Source organism: Montipora capricornis, chromosome 3 (assembly GCF_036669925.1).
Source record: "Montipora capricornis isolate CH-2021 chromosome 3, ASM3666992v2, whole genome shotgun sequence".
Classification (NCBI taxonomy): domain Eukaryota; kingdom Metazoa; phylum Cnidaria; class Anthozoa; order Scleractinia; family Acroporidae; genus Montipora; species Montipora capricornis.
The window spans coordinates 69224970-69237469 of NC_090885.1; the positions used below are offsets into that span (position 1 = coordinate 69224970).

The 12500-nt window shown below is 40.3% G+C and overlaps 3 protein-coding genes across 4 annotated transcripts in view; 2 read left to right on the plus strand and 1 right to left on the minus strand.

Annotated features, from left to right (window-relative positions):
• The window catches only part of LOC138041020 (uncharacterized), a 119235-nt gene that overhangs the window by 13576 nt on the left and 93159 nt on the right, over nt 1-12500 (plus strand). The gene's annotated exons all lie outside the window — the stretch shown is intronic.
• Nucleotides 1932-9578, plus strand: LOC138041022 (golgin subfamily A member 6-like protein 7). Of its 2 annotated transcripts, XM_068886787.1 has the most exons (4): nt 1932-2114; nt 6318-6464; nt 7559-7594; nt 8104-9578. In XM_068886787.1, exons 2-4 carry the CDS (start codon nt 6451-6453, stop codon nt 8897-8899), a joined length of 846 nt encoding a protein of 281 aa, XP_068742888.1. In that variant the 5' UTR covers nt 1932-2114; nt 6318-6450; the 3' UTR covers nt 8900-9578. The 2 variants fall into 2 exon arrangements, with proteins under 2 accessions (XP_068742888.1, XP_068742887.1); XM_068886786.1 differs by lacking the exons at nt 1932-2114; nt 6318-6464 and adding an exon at nt 7002-7120.
• LOC138041021 (uncharacterized) lies at nt 9633-10882 on the minus strand. Its single transcript, XM_068886785.1, has 2 exons — nt 10219-10882; nt 9633-10045 (listed from the first exon to the last, which is right to left on the minus strand). The coding sequence occupies exons 1-2, from the start codon at nt 10880-10882 to the stop codon at nt 9633-9635; spliced, it is 1077 nt and encodes a 358-aa protein (XP_068742886.1).

Consider the following 12500-nt stretch of genomic DNA (forward strand, 5'->3'; position numbering starts at 1 on the left):
CGGATATACGATGGTGGACTTTAGGAGGCCAGCAAGTACCAATGATATGAAGGATGTTCAATTCACTGTAAGATCAAGAGACACGTGTTCGCGAGGTTTTCTTTTCTTTGTTCGCAATAATTTGGCCAACCTCTCAGTGAGGCCCCGTCCACGCGTAACGTAACGGTATTCAAATCGAATTTCCTCGTCCGCACGTATCCGGATTCGTTCTAGTATCCAGGACTCCTCTGTGACTATTGTCGACAGAGCATGCGTCATCGGGCAAAGCGAGTTGTCAACAGGAAAAACGATAACATTTCGATTTCGTGCAGTGGCCATATTGAATATTTACGTGGTAAAGACTGAAGACTATATCTGAGTTTGTAATTTCATTGGATTTGAAAATGTCCGGATTTCCACTCTGGAGACTTGCGGATTCACATGCCGGATTCGCCGGTTACGTGTGGACGGAAGCCGAATCCGCAAAGAAAAAGCTGCGGATCGAGAAAATATCCGGATTCGTGTGGACCTGGGCCTAAGACTGACGAGTGGTCCAAAAAAATAAGGAACATACGGAAGCTACGAAAAGGACATCTTTGTTTGTTTTTCGAAATTTAGAGAATTTTTGACTGAAATTGGAGTTTTTGGGGGGAATATACGCAATATTTTACTGAGACCGTGAGTTTACAAACTCCAAATTTCGAGTTTGTGAACGCAAAATTTATAATTTCTAAGTTTAGAAATGATAAAGTTTGCGTTCACAAACTCGAAATTTCGAGTTTGTAAACTCACGGTCGCAGTAAAATGCAGACTGCAGACAAGGGCTAAAATGAAATGATATACAAAATGCATCATATATGAACTGCGGACGTGAAATCAAGTGAAGCTATGATCCTCGCAGTTATGAATGCAATTTTTGCAATTGCGTAAAGAAGCCTGAAAATTTCAGGACTTCAACGGGGTTTGAACCCGTAACCTCGCGATACCGGTGCGACGCGACAACTGAGCTATGAAGTCACTGACGTTGGGAGCTGGTCATTTGTGGGTTCTAATGTTTCCGTGAGGAATGAAACAACGCTAAAATGATATATGAAATGCATCATATATGAACTGCGGATATGAAATCAAGTGAAGCTATGATCCTCGCAGCTCCCAACGTCAGCGGCTTCATAGCTCAGTTGGTTAGAGCGTTGGACCGGTATTGCGAGGTCACGGGTTCAAACCCCGTTGAAGCCCTGAATTTGTCAGGCTTCTTTACGCAGTCGCAAGAATTGCGTTTATAACTGCGAGGATCTTATCTTGAATTGAGAAATATTTCTGTACGGTGATTAACAGAAACGTCTTTTGATAGTCACCATTTGACTGTTACGGCATGCAATCACCTTGAACTGAAGAACATCTGTTTTGATGCAAATAAATTTGCCTTCCTTAGTTAGAGGGGCTTTTTAGTGTTTTTTTTTTTTTAATTTGACGAAATTCCTCGAATAAGAATAAGCGCCGCATTAGGACCAGGGCGCTTATTAGGGGGTGGAGCTTATTTGATATTTTGTCCCAAATGTGACGGTTATTCAAGGGCGCCGCTTATTCGAATAAATACGGTATCTCCGAGTCAACTACATGCAACACCGAAAAAAACCGCTTCATTTAATTCACCGGCCGGTTAACATGGAACATCTCTTTAAATAGGTATTCTCTGACATCGTTTTTCATTTAATTTTCAGCGCAATACTCAAGTCTGGATTATGTACGGTATGGACGATCAAGATATCACTAGCTCGATGTTTCCGAAACACTCGAAAAGAGGCAGAATATCCTCGACAGTTCAATACAACCTGATTGCGATGGCGTGCGCCGCTGACGGTTCCGTTCTCGGTGAGTGTGGCGGTGGCCGTGACGGCTCATCACCGTCGACAACCATGCCCGACGGGATGATGCGCTACGTGAGCCTCATGTCTTCCGATGGGTCTTTCGAGTTGAAATGGGCCTACAACGGCACTACTGGAATGTTGTACTTTAAAATGAAGTGCAGGAACATTGGTTGGTGCGGAGTGGGTTTCAGCACAATGGGTAATGGTGCAGGCATGAAAGATTACGATATTGCTGCTGGTGGATTCGGTACCTCCGATTACCTTTATGTAAGTTTATGTAGTGTTTAGCTAGTATTCTAAGGCTTTTTTTTTTCATCATCTTTCGTTTGTGTCACCATGTAACTGCCAAATCTCTCGCGCGTTTATTTTCTAGTGTCTTAGTTCCTTAAAAAGGCGTAAGAGCGATTCAAAAAGCGGAGAGCTTCCGCGATAAATTTGTTTCCTAGTTTATTCTGATACATCGAGTTTAAGCGCTCCTTAAAGAAAAGGAACATTTGGCAATTATAAACCAAAATGGTAGAGATTTTAGAGATCTGCTGCTACTTTGACAGTTAATGTTAGATTTCTGTTTGCTATTCGCTGAAAATGCCATAAACCATGTTACAATCTGTTACAATGATACCTAGATACTGCATAGGCTCGATTACCAGCCGCTGTTCCGGCAAATGAGCCAGCGCTCACTCCCGAAATCACGGCTGGACGCTTGAGGTGAGCCATTGTTAATCTCCGCCAATCAGAAACTCGCCTGCACAAATCTCTCTGGCATAATAATATTTTTTGGCTGCGAAGGTATTCTTTGACCCGGCCGGTTCGAGGTTTGCAGTGCTTTTAAGGTAGGAAACATCCAGGATTTCGACAACGAAAAGTGTTCGAGAAGCTGGAGAAAGGGGATTGTGTCGTTTTCTACCGCCTGAGTTCGGAAACTTCACTGATTTTCCAGTTGGCGCAAAGGTCAAAATACGGCTTTCAAATCCATTGCTATTGCAATTTTCTCCTCAGACTTCGCTAATGTAAGAGCAAGTAAAATTCCTGAAGATCAATTGAATTACTGCTGAGTTTATTGGTGGCAAAACGAGGGGGCCGATGAGGTCGACCGAGAGCTGAAGCGGCCGAAGATTTTGTTGATGATTCGCTGGTTGAATAATCATTTTTTTACAAACTCAAGCTCGTATCATCTGGAAACTTCGCACATACGTTTTAGGCATTGTTATGTAATTATTGTTTTGTTAAAATCAGTGTTTTGGGATGTCTAATGCTATTTTCCCGCAACTATGAACTTCGCAAAAATTATATTTGAATTTAAGTCACCGAGACAAGTTATCGCTCACGCGTCCAGCCGCCTCTTCTCGGGAAGGATACCCGAACTCGAGTGAGCGGCGGATATCGAGCCTAGATACTGCACGATCGATAAACCACTTTCATTTTTGGAAAAACTGAGTTCAATGCCCGTTCAATTCAATCAGTTGCTAAGCGACTCACTATTTGTATAGTCGCTTTTTTTCCCACTGAGTCTTTCCAGGGGCCGATTACATGAGCCGGGGTGGTCAGGTTTGCCGGGATGTCTTTCAGCCCGGTATTACATGAGGTGAGCCAGCCCGGCTTGGACGAAATTTAGAATATGTCATGCGAAAAAGATAACAAGAAGAAGAAGAAGTGGAGAGACGTTTGTCTCGCTAAATTGTTATTAAAATTCACTATTCTACAATTTAAAGAGGCCTTATGGTTTGCTATCTTATTTATGCTTTATTTAAACAGAAAAAAACGACTATTCAGTGGGCCATTTTGCAGGGGCACCCAACGAGAATATAGTTCAAAACCACTTAAACATAGCATTGTTAAACGTATTTTAGTATTTAAACGGTTGATATAGGCATATCTATATCCCCAAAAAATCTTTCATCTGTTCGGATTTCCTAGCTTTAGGACGTTCGCGCCAAAATCTTCCTACGGTGAGATTTTCTTCATTTCTCGCCTAGAGTTAGGTCATAAAGTACTTACTCCAAAAATGAAAAAAAAATGGGGGTCACCGACTTTGTTTCGGAGAAAATGGCAGTGGAAAAATGCCTTAATTTCGAGAAATCGGTCATAATAGCGAGATGTAGGCTCATCTGCTCATCCATCGAAAATCATAAAAATAAACTGTTGGAGTGAAAGTTTCCGTGCATAGGTTTTTAGGAGTGAGATTTTTAGATAATTGTATGCCGCTAGGGATGTGGTAAACAGTAGAGTTCATCCTCGACGAGCGTTTTCGTAAGCTCTATCCGTTGCAACCACTACCAGAATTCGATGGCACGAGGAAAGAAAACGTTAAAAAAAGATAACTTCTTACGGTGAGAATTTTTTTCATTTCATCATATTTTGTAGATAGTAAGTAAAGTAAGTGATTCATGATTAAAAAAAAAAGGGGTCACCGATGATCTGAACGAGTAAAATTGATGTGATTTTGCAAAGCTCTTGGAAAAGTTTGTTTGTCACGCTTTTGCGTGACCTGTCGGGCAAGGACTGGAACCCAAGAGAGGATCGATCGTTGAAGAGATGAAAGGTTTTTACCGAAAAAAAAACCTTTCTCGAGCATAGCAACGAAGTTTTAAGAAGGGGTCATCTTCATTTGGTTGGTGTATTGTATAATATCTCTCCATTGCCGTCATGCTCATCCTCTGGAGTGTGTTTTTTTCTGAAATTCAATCGCTGATTGTTTCCACGCAGGTCCGCACTATTCAAGCGGACGAGGACGAAAATACTGCTCAATTAATTTTCACGAAAGTAAAGGAAAAGAGCTTTAAAAACATGCATTCACTTTGAACTTAAGTTCGTAGGGTAATAAAAACATTAAAAAGAAACAGCCCCATTAAATTTACGCAACGGTTCGTCCTCGAGTTTTCCAAACTTTCAGCCACTAGTCTACTCGATCAGCTACCTTTTCCAGAGCTTTTCCATCCTCCCGCTCACTTCTCTTTGAAGTTTCATGATAATTAGGAAATAAATGTGCCATTCTTTTGCCGGCCTGGAATTTTTTCCTCGGCGTTTTTATCGCCATGTTATTTTAACTGATGCTTGAAAAATTTGTATGAAAGTCAAGTAGACTAGTACACGACTGATAAAACCTCGCGAATATCAGTCGTGCAGTAGTCTACTTGACTTTCATAAATATTTTAAATCAATTTTGACTGATCACGATCTTCTCTGATCCAACGCTGTGCAAGACTTATCGTCCACGGTTTTTGCAAAGGTTTTAAGACCTCAACTTCACTAATGCTCAAAGTAATGCGTGACATATTACAGTCCCGTTACCTGCGCAGTAACGTTGCGCACAAACAATTAGCGCGAACGTCCTTAAAGTCTAGTGATCCGAAAATTGTAGGGATCAAAACTTACCTTTTCGAAAATTTCAGCCAAAAAAAAGCTCCCGAAAATTCTAGGTGACCTTTTTAGGGTAAAAATCCATTAAAATGGGCAATTATACCATTTTTTAGATGTTCGAAAATCCTAGGACAGGCAAGCAAGCAAGAAATTTTACAACAAAAGTTTCGAAAGTTCTACGTCTAAAATCGTTTTCCGAACAGATATTTTCAATTGACGTTGGGTGCCCCTGATTTTGCTCTCAAGTGGAGTAATGTGGTTAGAAATCGCTGGCCCGGCTAACGAGCTTTCCCGGTGAACGCGATCACATGGAAAAATCTCAGCCCGGTTAGCCGGGATAACCGAGCTGAAATTTTTCTCCATGATGTAATCACAAACTTGATTTTTGGTGTATACGTGCCAGGATCTCGACTAAACGAGCCAGCTCGCCTAACCGGCTCATGTAATCGGCCCCTAACTTTGTTCGTTTTATTGTAAGTTTGTGGCCGATATTTCCCGTTAGGGTTAGGGAGAACACCCCTTCCACATATTACAAAATACTTAATATTAGAATGAGCGAGTCGGTCTTCTGATGCAAATTGAAATGACATGTAACTACCAATTCTCAATTTTTCGTTCATGCAAACGATTCGTTTGTTCCTCGGATCTCTTTTGTTTCTGATGAGACCTCGTTTGTTGTTAGTAGCCTTTTTTTGTTTTCTCCTTTGTAACGAAGCTTTCGTCATCCACATGTGCCGAACCTAATACCTATTTGGTTCGACCCAAATGATTAAGTGACACGTCGAAATTCTAATGTGCCGAACCTAATTCTTGGAGCAAACAAATACCATTTTCAATGGTTAAAATAAGGGAATAAACTGGTGAAAGAGGTTTGAAACGACTCATTTCCTTTCCATCCCACTTGTTTTGCTTCAGTACACTGAAAAGCCAAAATACTTTCTTTTATAATTTACTCGCTAAGTAGAAACAGCTTTATTTCCTGTGTTTTTTATATTCAAATTGTGATGATATTGAGATGCTCCCAACAAACGCGTACACAGTGAATTGTGCATTTTCTCTCTCCTTTTTGTTGTTGCTGAGAATATTAATTTTTCCTTGTCGTTTGGACAGGACTACTGGAGTGCTGGTTTCGGAACTCCACAAAAAGATGCACAGCAAGACCTGACAATTCAATCTGTCAACCAAACGGGTGGATATACGATGGTGGACTTTAAAAGGCCAGCAAATACTAATGATATGAAGGATGTTCAATTCACGGTAAGATCAAGAGACAAATGTGCGCGAGGTTTTCTTTTCTTTGTTCGCAATAATTTGGCCAACCTCTCTGTGAGGCCCCGTCCACACGTAACGTACCGGTTCCTCGTCCGCACGTATCCGGATTCGTTCTAGTATCCAGGACTCCTCTGTGACTATTGTCAGCAGAGCATGCGCCATCAGGCAAAGCGAGTTGGCAACAGGAAAAACGATAACATTTCGATTTCGTGCAGTGGCCATATTGAATATTTACGTGGTAAAGACTGAAGACTGTATCTGAGTTTGTAATGTCATTGGATTTGAAAATATCCGGGTTCGAACGGCCACACAATTCCATATCCTTTGCGTATTCAAAACTTTCCACTCTGGAGACTTAAGCATTCTCATGCCGGATTTGCCGGATACGTGTGGACGGAAGCCGAATCCGCAAAGAAAAAGCTGCGGATTAAGAAAATATCCGGATTCGTGTGGACCTGGGCCTAAGACTGAGGAGTAGTCAAAAATAGGGACTTTAAGATACAGGAACGCGGACGTCGCGAAAGAGAACCGGAAGTAAAATGACACCTGAGACCTTCACTGCGCATGAACAAAAGTTGGATGTGCTGCGTTCTTGCCGTCGACGGACGTGACATAAAGGCTTTTCGCGTTGCTGATAGAACGTGAGTAAATTGGTGGTCTTTTTGGTTTCTACAGACCTTTTCATTAACAGTGCCTGTGTTATTTTGGATGTTTAAGTATCTCCTTTGTTATTTTCTATTTACAAAGTCGCTTAAAAATACATACAAGACAAAAATTATGCCATTTTCGCCGCTGTGTTGCGAAAGTGGCCTCTGTGCGGGGAAAGCGAAGCTATGTTGCTGGAGTGTTCATATGGAAATAATTTCATCGAAATTTATACATAGGAAAGAGTATAAGTGGCGAGGCGAGATCTCAGAAACCAAGCCAGCCCGGTTGACCGGCTCATATGAAGAGGCCCTAAACATCTGCTAAAATTGCTGAAATATCGTTAAAACAATGCAGAATGGCAAGAAATAACACTTAGCAATCTCGGCAATAGCCTCTGTTTTGTGAATTACTCATACATTGACTGATTTCAGTTTCAGGATCTACCCGGGAATGGCTTCGAAACCCAAGTAAGTTTTCAGCGGTAAATTTGTTGCATATGTATTCCAAACGTCCCAAAGCAAGTCTCATCATGTATTTTTGAACCAAAAAATGTCCTTTACAGTGAAGACCATCCGAATAGCCGGAGAGAAAACCTTAAAAAGAAGTTATTGACAACAATTTTCAAGTGTTATTCTTGGAGTCAAAGCACAGTTACAAGTCAGCAAATCTTGAAAAAAAATATGCAGGCTATAGCACATTTATCAACAGCAGAAGGCAAGAATGGAAAAATCACAGACTTTAAAACTTTTTGCTGTTTCAGGCAGTTTTTGTGTGGCTGGAATTTTCTGTTCCAATAATGTTCAACATGTGCATCAACTGGTTATTTTTAGGGTATTATTATTATTATTATTATTATTAGTATTATTATTATTATTATTATTATTATTATTATTATTATTATTATTATTATTATTGAAGGAATTCTTGTTTCCCTTCTTAAGAAACTGAAAGGGTTGGTGTATTTTTTACATTGCAGAATTATGAGCTGGACACCTCTACATGATATTGTTTTGTGTAAGGAGATCATATTTGTGAATCCATACAGTGCCAAAAAAAAGTCTGTTCAACGTAGTGCATTGTGGCAGAAAATTGCTGACAACCTTAACAGTGTGAAAGATCCTCATTTTATTGTTGACAAGAGAGCAGTTCGAGACCATATTGGAATCCTTATTCAAAGATTTAAGAGGCAAGAAGCTCAGGAGTTGAAAGAAAGTGGAATAACCCCAGAGCGTACCGAGCTAGATGCTGCAGTTGAGCAAATTATAGCCATGGAGGAGTCAGCTGACACTGAGATGCAGGAGGCAATTGATGAGAACAAGGAAAAGCTAGAGGCAGACAGGAGAAAGGCAGAGGATATGCGAGAAAAGGCGATGGAAACAATGGGAAAAACTCAAAAGCGGAAATCAGAAGAAGGAAGCAGCAAAGCAAGGAAGAGCAGGAGAAGTGGAAGTGAAGCAGTTGAATATCTCAAAGAAAGAGCAGCTGAAGATCTCAAACTGAAAAGTCAAGAAATTGAATTGAAAAAGCAAGAAAAGGAGCAGTTGCAAGCCCTCCAAACTCAACAAACACAGATGTTTAAGTCCATGCTAGAGCAACAGCAGGCACAGCAGAAGCAAGAAAAAGAGAGTATGGCACAAATGTTCAAAACCATGATTGACCAACAACAACAGCAGCAGAAACAAGTTCAAGACATGCAAAATTTGTTTTTGATTCAACAGCAAACTCAATCTCAGGCTCTGATGGGAATAATTGAAAAACTTGTACCCAAGTGACCTTGTTGAGGCCTGAAACTACATTTGCTGATGATGTGATTTTCTTGTTGGGATTTTATAAAGGATGTGATTAAGGAAAACATCAGGAAGGGAAATGATGAACATTCACCATAACAAGCTTTTAGTCACCCCTGCAATTTTTTTTACTGTCCATCCATTGATATTTAGCATTTGTATGATCCTCTGTGCATGCAATTCATTCACCCCAAGAACTGCTACTTCTGATTGAAAACATATGTTTTAAGCATGTGTTAAATTTCTGTCATTTGCAATAATGTGAATTGCCCAAAAATTGATGCCATGTATTGGGATAATTTGCACATGGCCATATGTATTGATTGATTCATTTATCTTAAAAGCAAGAGGCAACTTGAAATCTACCCCTCCCCCCAGTTTTTGTTAATGTGTTAAGGTTAGGTCGGTAAGATTTTATGAGATCATAGAGTACAAATTGGTAAACAATTTCATGTCTTATGCCATTAAACCTTTAAAAAAGGTAGACTAAAAAGAAGCATTAATTGTACTTTTCTCCAGAAAATTGTTTTAATCTTAAATTAATCTTTTTACAGTAGCTACAACATTTCTCTTCAAAAAGTTACAACACCTTTTCAATGTTTGCGGTGTAAAAAGGCTCACAACGTTGCAATGACTTAGCATATATTAAAGTTTATCATTATATGGAACACTATTCTTCCTTTTTGGCTGGATGTTTTATCAAGTCCATTTAGAACAATCAAGCAAAATAATCCTCTAGTGATGGAGGATCTAAATCAAAAAACTGAAATTTGGTATTTCCGTAGAGGCATGTCAGTGCATTGTGCAGAATCCCACAGACAATATACATTTTTCCCACTTGACTTAGACCTATTTTTAAATTCTTTTTAAAGTCTAAAAATTTAAAATAGTTCACTATCTCCCCGAAAAGCCACTCAACAGAGCTGCGAACAGCACTCATGGAATGGTTATAAGCCTGCATTTGCGGGGTTAAAACTCGATGCCTGTAAGGTGCCTGAAGATGCACCCTAAGGGGGTAGGCTGGATCTCCATAAATACACATAGCCTGTCCAGTGGTTGAAAAAGCATGTGTTTGGAGGCTGTCATACAGGTGTGATTCTGCCAGCATTGCTGCATCGTGCATTTTTCCTTCTGTTGAATGAAAAATAAAATGCAGTAAAACATCAAAAAGAGAGCTCAAACATCATTAGTTTACTTTCAAGTCAAAAAAGATTTGAGTGAAAAATGTCGAAAGGACTTATTTAATACTATATTGTGTATCTTAAATTGTCCGGCCCCTAGGAAATGATCGGAAAGTGCCTTACCTACTGGCCCATAGAGGTGTGCAATTAAGCCATTTGGAACCACAACCGACTGATACTTCAACCCATGTACACGCTTGTGCCCATTGTATACCAAGCGCTGGTTTTCTCCTGGTCTAGATATTGGACGAACAGTTCCGTCAACAAAACCAAAGCAATTTGTAAGTGGTGCTCCTTTGTTAGAAATTACATCAGCGTAGCTTTCGAGCTGGATGGCACTCAAAACGGTTGGATTCCAATCCATGATACGATGCCTGTGGTTTTCATATACCCAATCCATCACAGTATTATTTATCATACAGATTTCTGGGACTGGCCTTCCAAATATCGGGATCATGTCGGAGTAGCGACAAGGGTAGGCAAATCGCTTGAGAAGAATACAAAGGCCCTCAGTTCCATCACATACTGTTCCTTGATCACATTTAAATACAGCAGGAATTTGCAGTGCATCTTCAAGGCGAGTTATGTGATGCTTCTCGACCCTTAAATTGGCTGTACACTCAGCTCTATTTTTGTCCGGCAAAGAAAATGTTGGATATTCTTGGTAAGGAAAATCCAAATTATCTGACTTGCTTTCCTCATAGAGCAGCAAGAATTCTGCATCGGTAATAAAGCCCATTGCATGACTTAAACACAACATTTCTCGAGTTTCCCTGAAAGAAGCCATATCAGTGAATTCGAAAAACTCGTCGCGTCGCTCGCAAAGAACCTTAACTTAAATTTCCCGCCACGAACGCTGTGTTCTCGACCCAGGCTCTCTTCGACGGTCGCGTACTTCAAGGCGTCCGCGTCCCCGTATCTTAAAGTCCCTATTAGTAAGGAACAAACGGGAGCTGCGAAAGGGACATGTTTGTTTGTTTTTCGACATTTAGAGAATTTCCGACTGAAATTGGAGTTTTTGCGGGGAATATACGCAATATTTTACTGCGACCGTGAGTTTACAAACTCGAAATTTCGAGTTCCTGAACGCAAAATTTAGAATTTCTTAACTCGAAATTTGAGTTTAGAAATAATAAATGTTGCGTTCACAAACTCGAAATTTCGAGTTTGTAAACTCACGGTCGCAGTAAAATGCAGACTGCAGACAAGGGGTAAAATGAAGACAGGTTATAATTTAACTGTTCAAAAAGGCCAAACCCGTCAGAATTGCTAACCTTAGGCCTAATTACTGAGGCACAAAACAATATTTAGGCTTAACTGTTAGCACTTCTAAAAGGTTTTGGCTTTTATAACAGTTAAATTATAACTGTTACATTAATCTGCATTTTACACTGACCAGTTTCCAAACTCGAAATTTCGACTTTGTGAACGCAAAATTTCGAGTTTCTAAACTCAAAATTTCGAGGTTGTGAACACAAAATTTCGAGTTTGTAAACACAAATTTCGAGTTTGTAAACTCAACACTTCGAGTTTCTAAACTCAAAATTTCCACGACCTTCGGATCACTGGTTCGGATGCTCCAGTACCACTTAGCTATAGGAGCCTCGTTGGATACTGCCACCAGCATCGAAAATTGTCGAAATGGAGCATTATTGCCATAGTCCATTAATTACGCGGAAGGTCGTAGGTTCGACTCGGCTGCAAACTTTCCGAGAACCGTACTTACTCGAATAAACGCCGTGGCGCTTATTTAATTTTTCGCCCCTCAAATGTGGCCCTTGTTCGAGGGCGGCGCTTATTTAAAAATTAGACGCCAAACATAAATATTTCTACGATGAAATGATATACGAAATGCATCATATATGAACTGCGGATATGAAATCAAATGAAGCTATGATCCTCGCAGTTATGAATGCAATTTTTGCAATTCCGTAAAGAAGCCTGAAAATTTCAGGATTTCAACGGGGTTTGAACCCTTGACCTCGCGATACCGGTGCGACGCGACAACTGACCTATGAAGTCACTGACGTTGGGAGCTGGTCATTTGTGGGTTCTAATGTTCCCGTAAGGAATGAATCAACGATGAAATGATATATGAAATGCACCATATATGAACTGCGGGAAATCAAGTGAAGCTATGATCCTCGCAGCTCCCAACGTCAGTGGCTTCATAGCTCAGTTGGTTAGAGCGTTGGACCGGTATCGCGAGGTCACGGGTTCAAACCCCGTTGAAGTCCTGAATTTTTCAGGCTTCTTTACGCAATCGCAAAAATTGCGTTCATAACTGCGAGGATCATAGCTTCACTTGATTTCATATTCGCAGTTCATATATGATGCATTTCATATATTATTTCAGCGTTGATTCATTCCTAACGGGAACATTAGAACCCACAAAAAACCAGCTC

Coding starts and splice junctions, on each gene's coding strand:
- LOC138041021 (XM_068886785.1), bottom strand. CDS start 10,882: ATGGCTTCTTTCAGGGAAACTCGAGAAATGTTGTGTTTAAGTCATGCA. Junction 10,046..10,218: donor ACACCTCTATGGGCCAGTAG/GTAAGGCACTTT, acceptor TTCATTCAACAG/AAGGAAAAATGCACGATGCA.
- LOC138041022 (XM_068886786.1), top strand. CDS start 7,044: ATGAACAAAAGTTGGATGTGCTGCGTTCTTGCCGTCGACGGACGTGAC. Junction 7,121..7,558: donor TTTCGCGTTGCTGATAGAAC/GTGAGTAAATTG, acceptor GACTGATTTCAG/TTTCAGGATCTACCCGGGAA. Junction 7,595..8,103: donor GGAATGGCTTCGAAACCCAA/GTAAGTTTTCAG, acceptor TTTACATTGCAG/AATTATGAGCTGGACACCTC.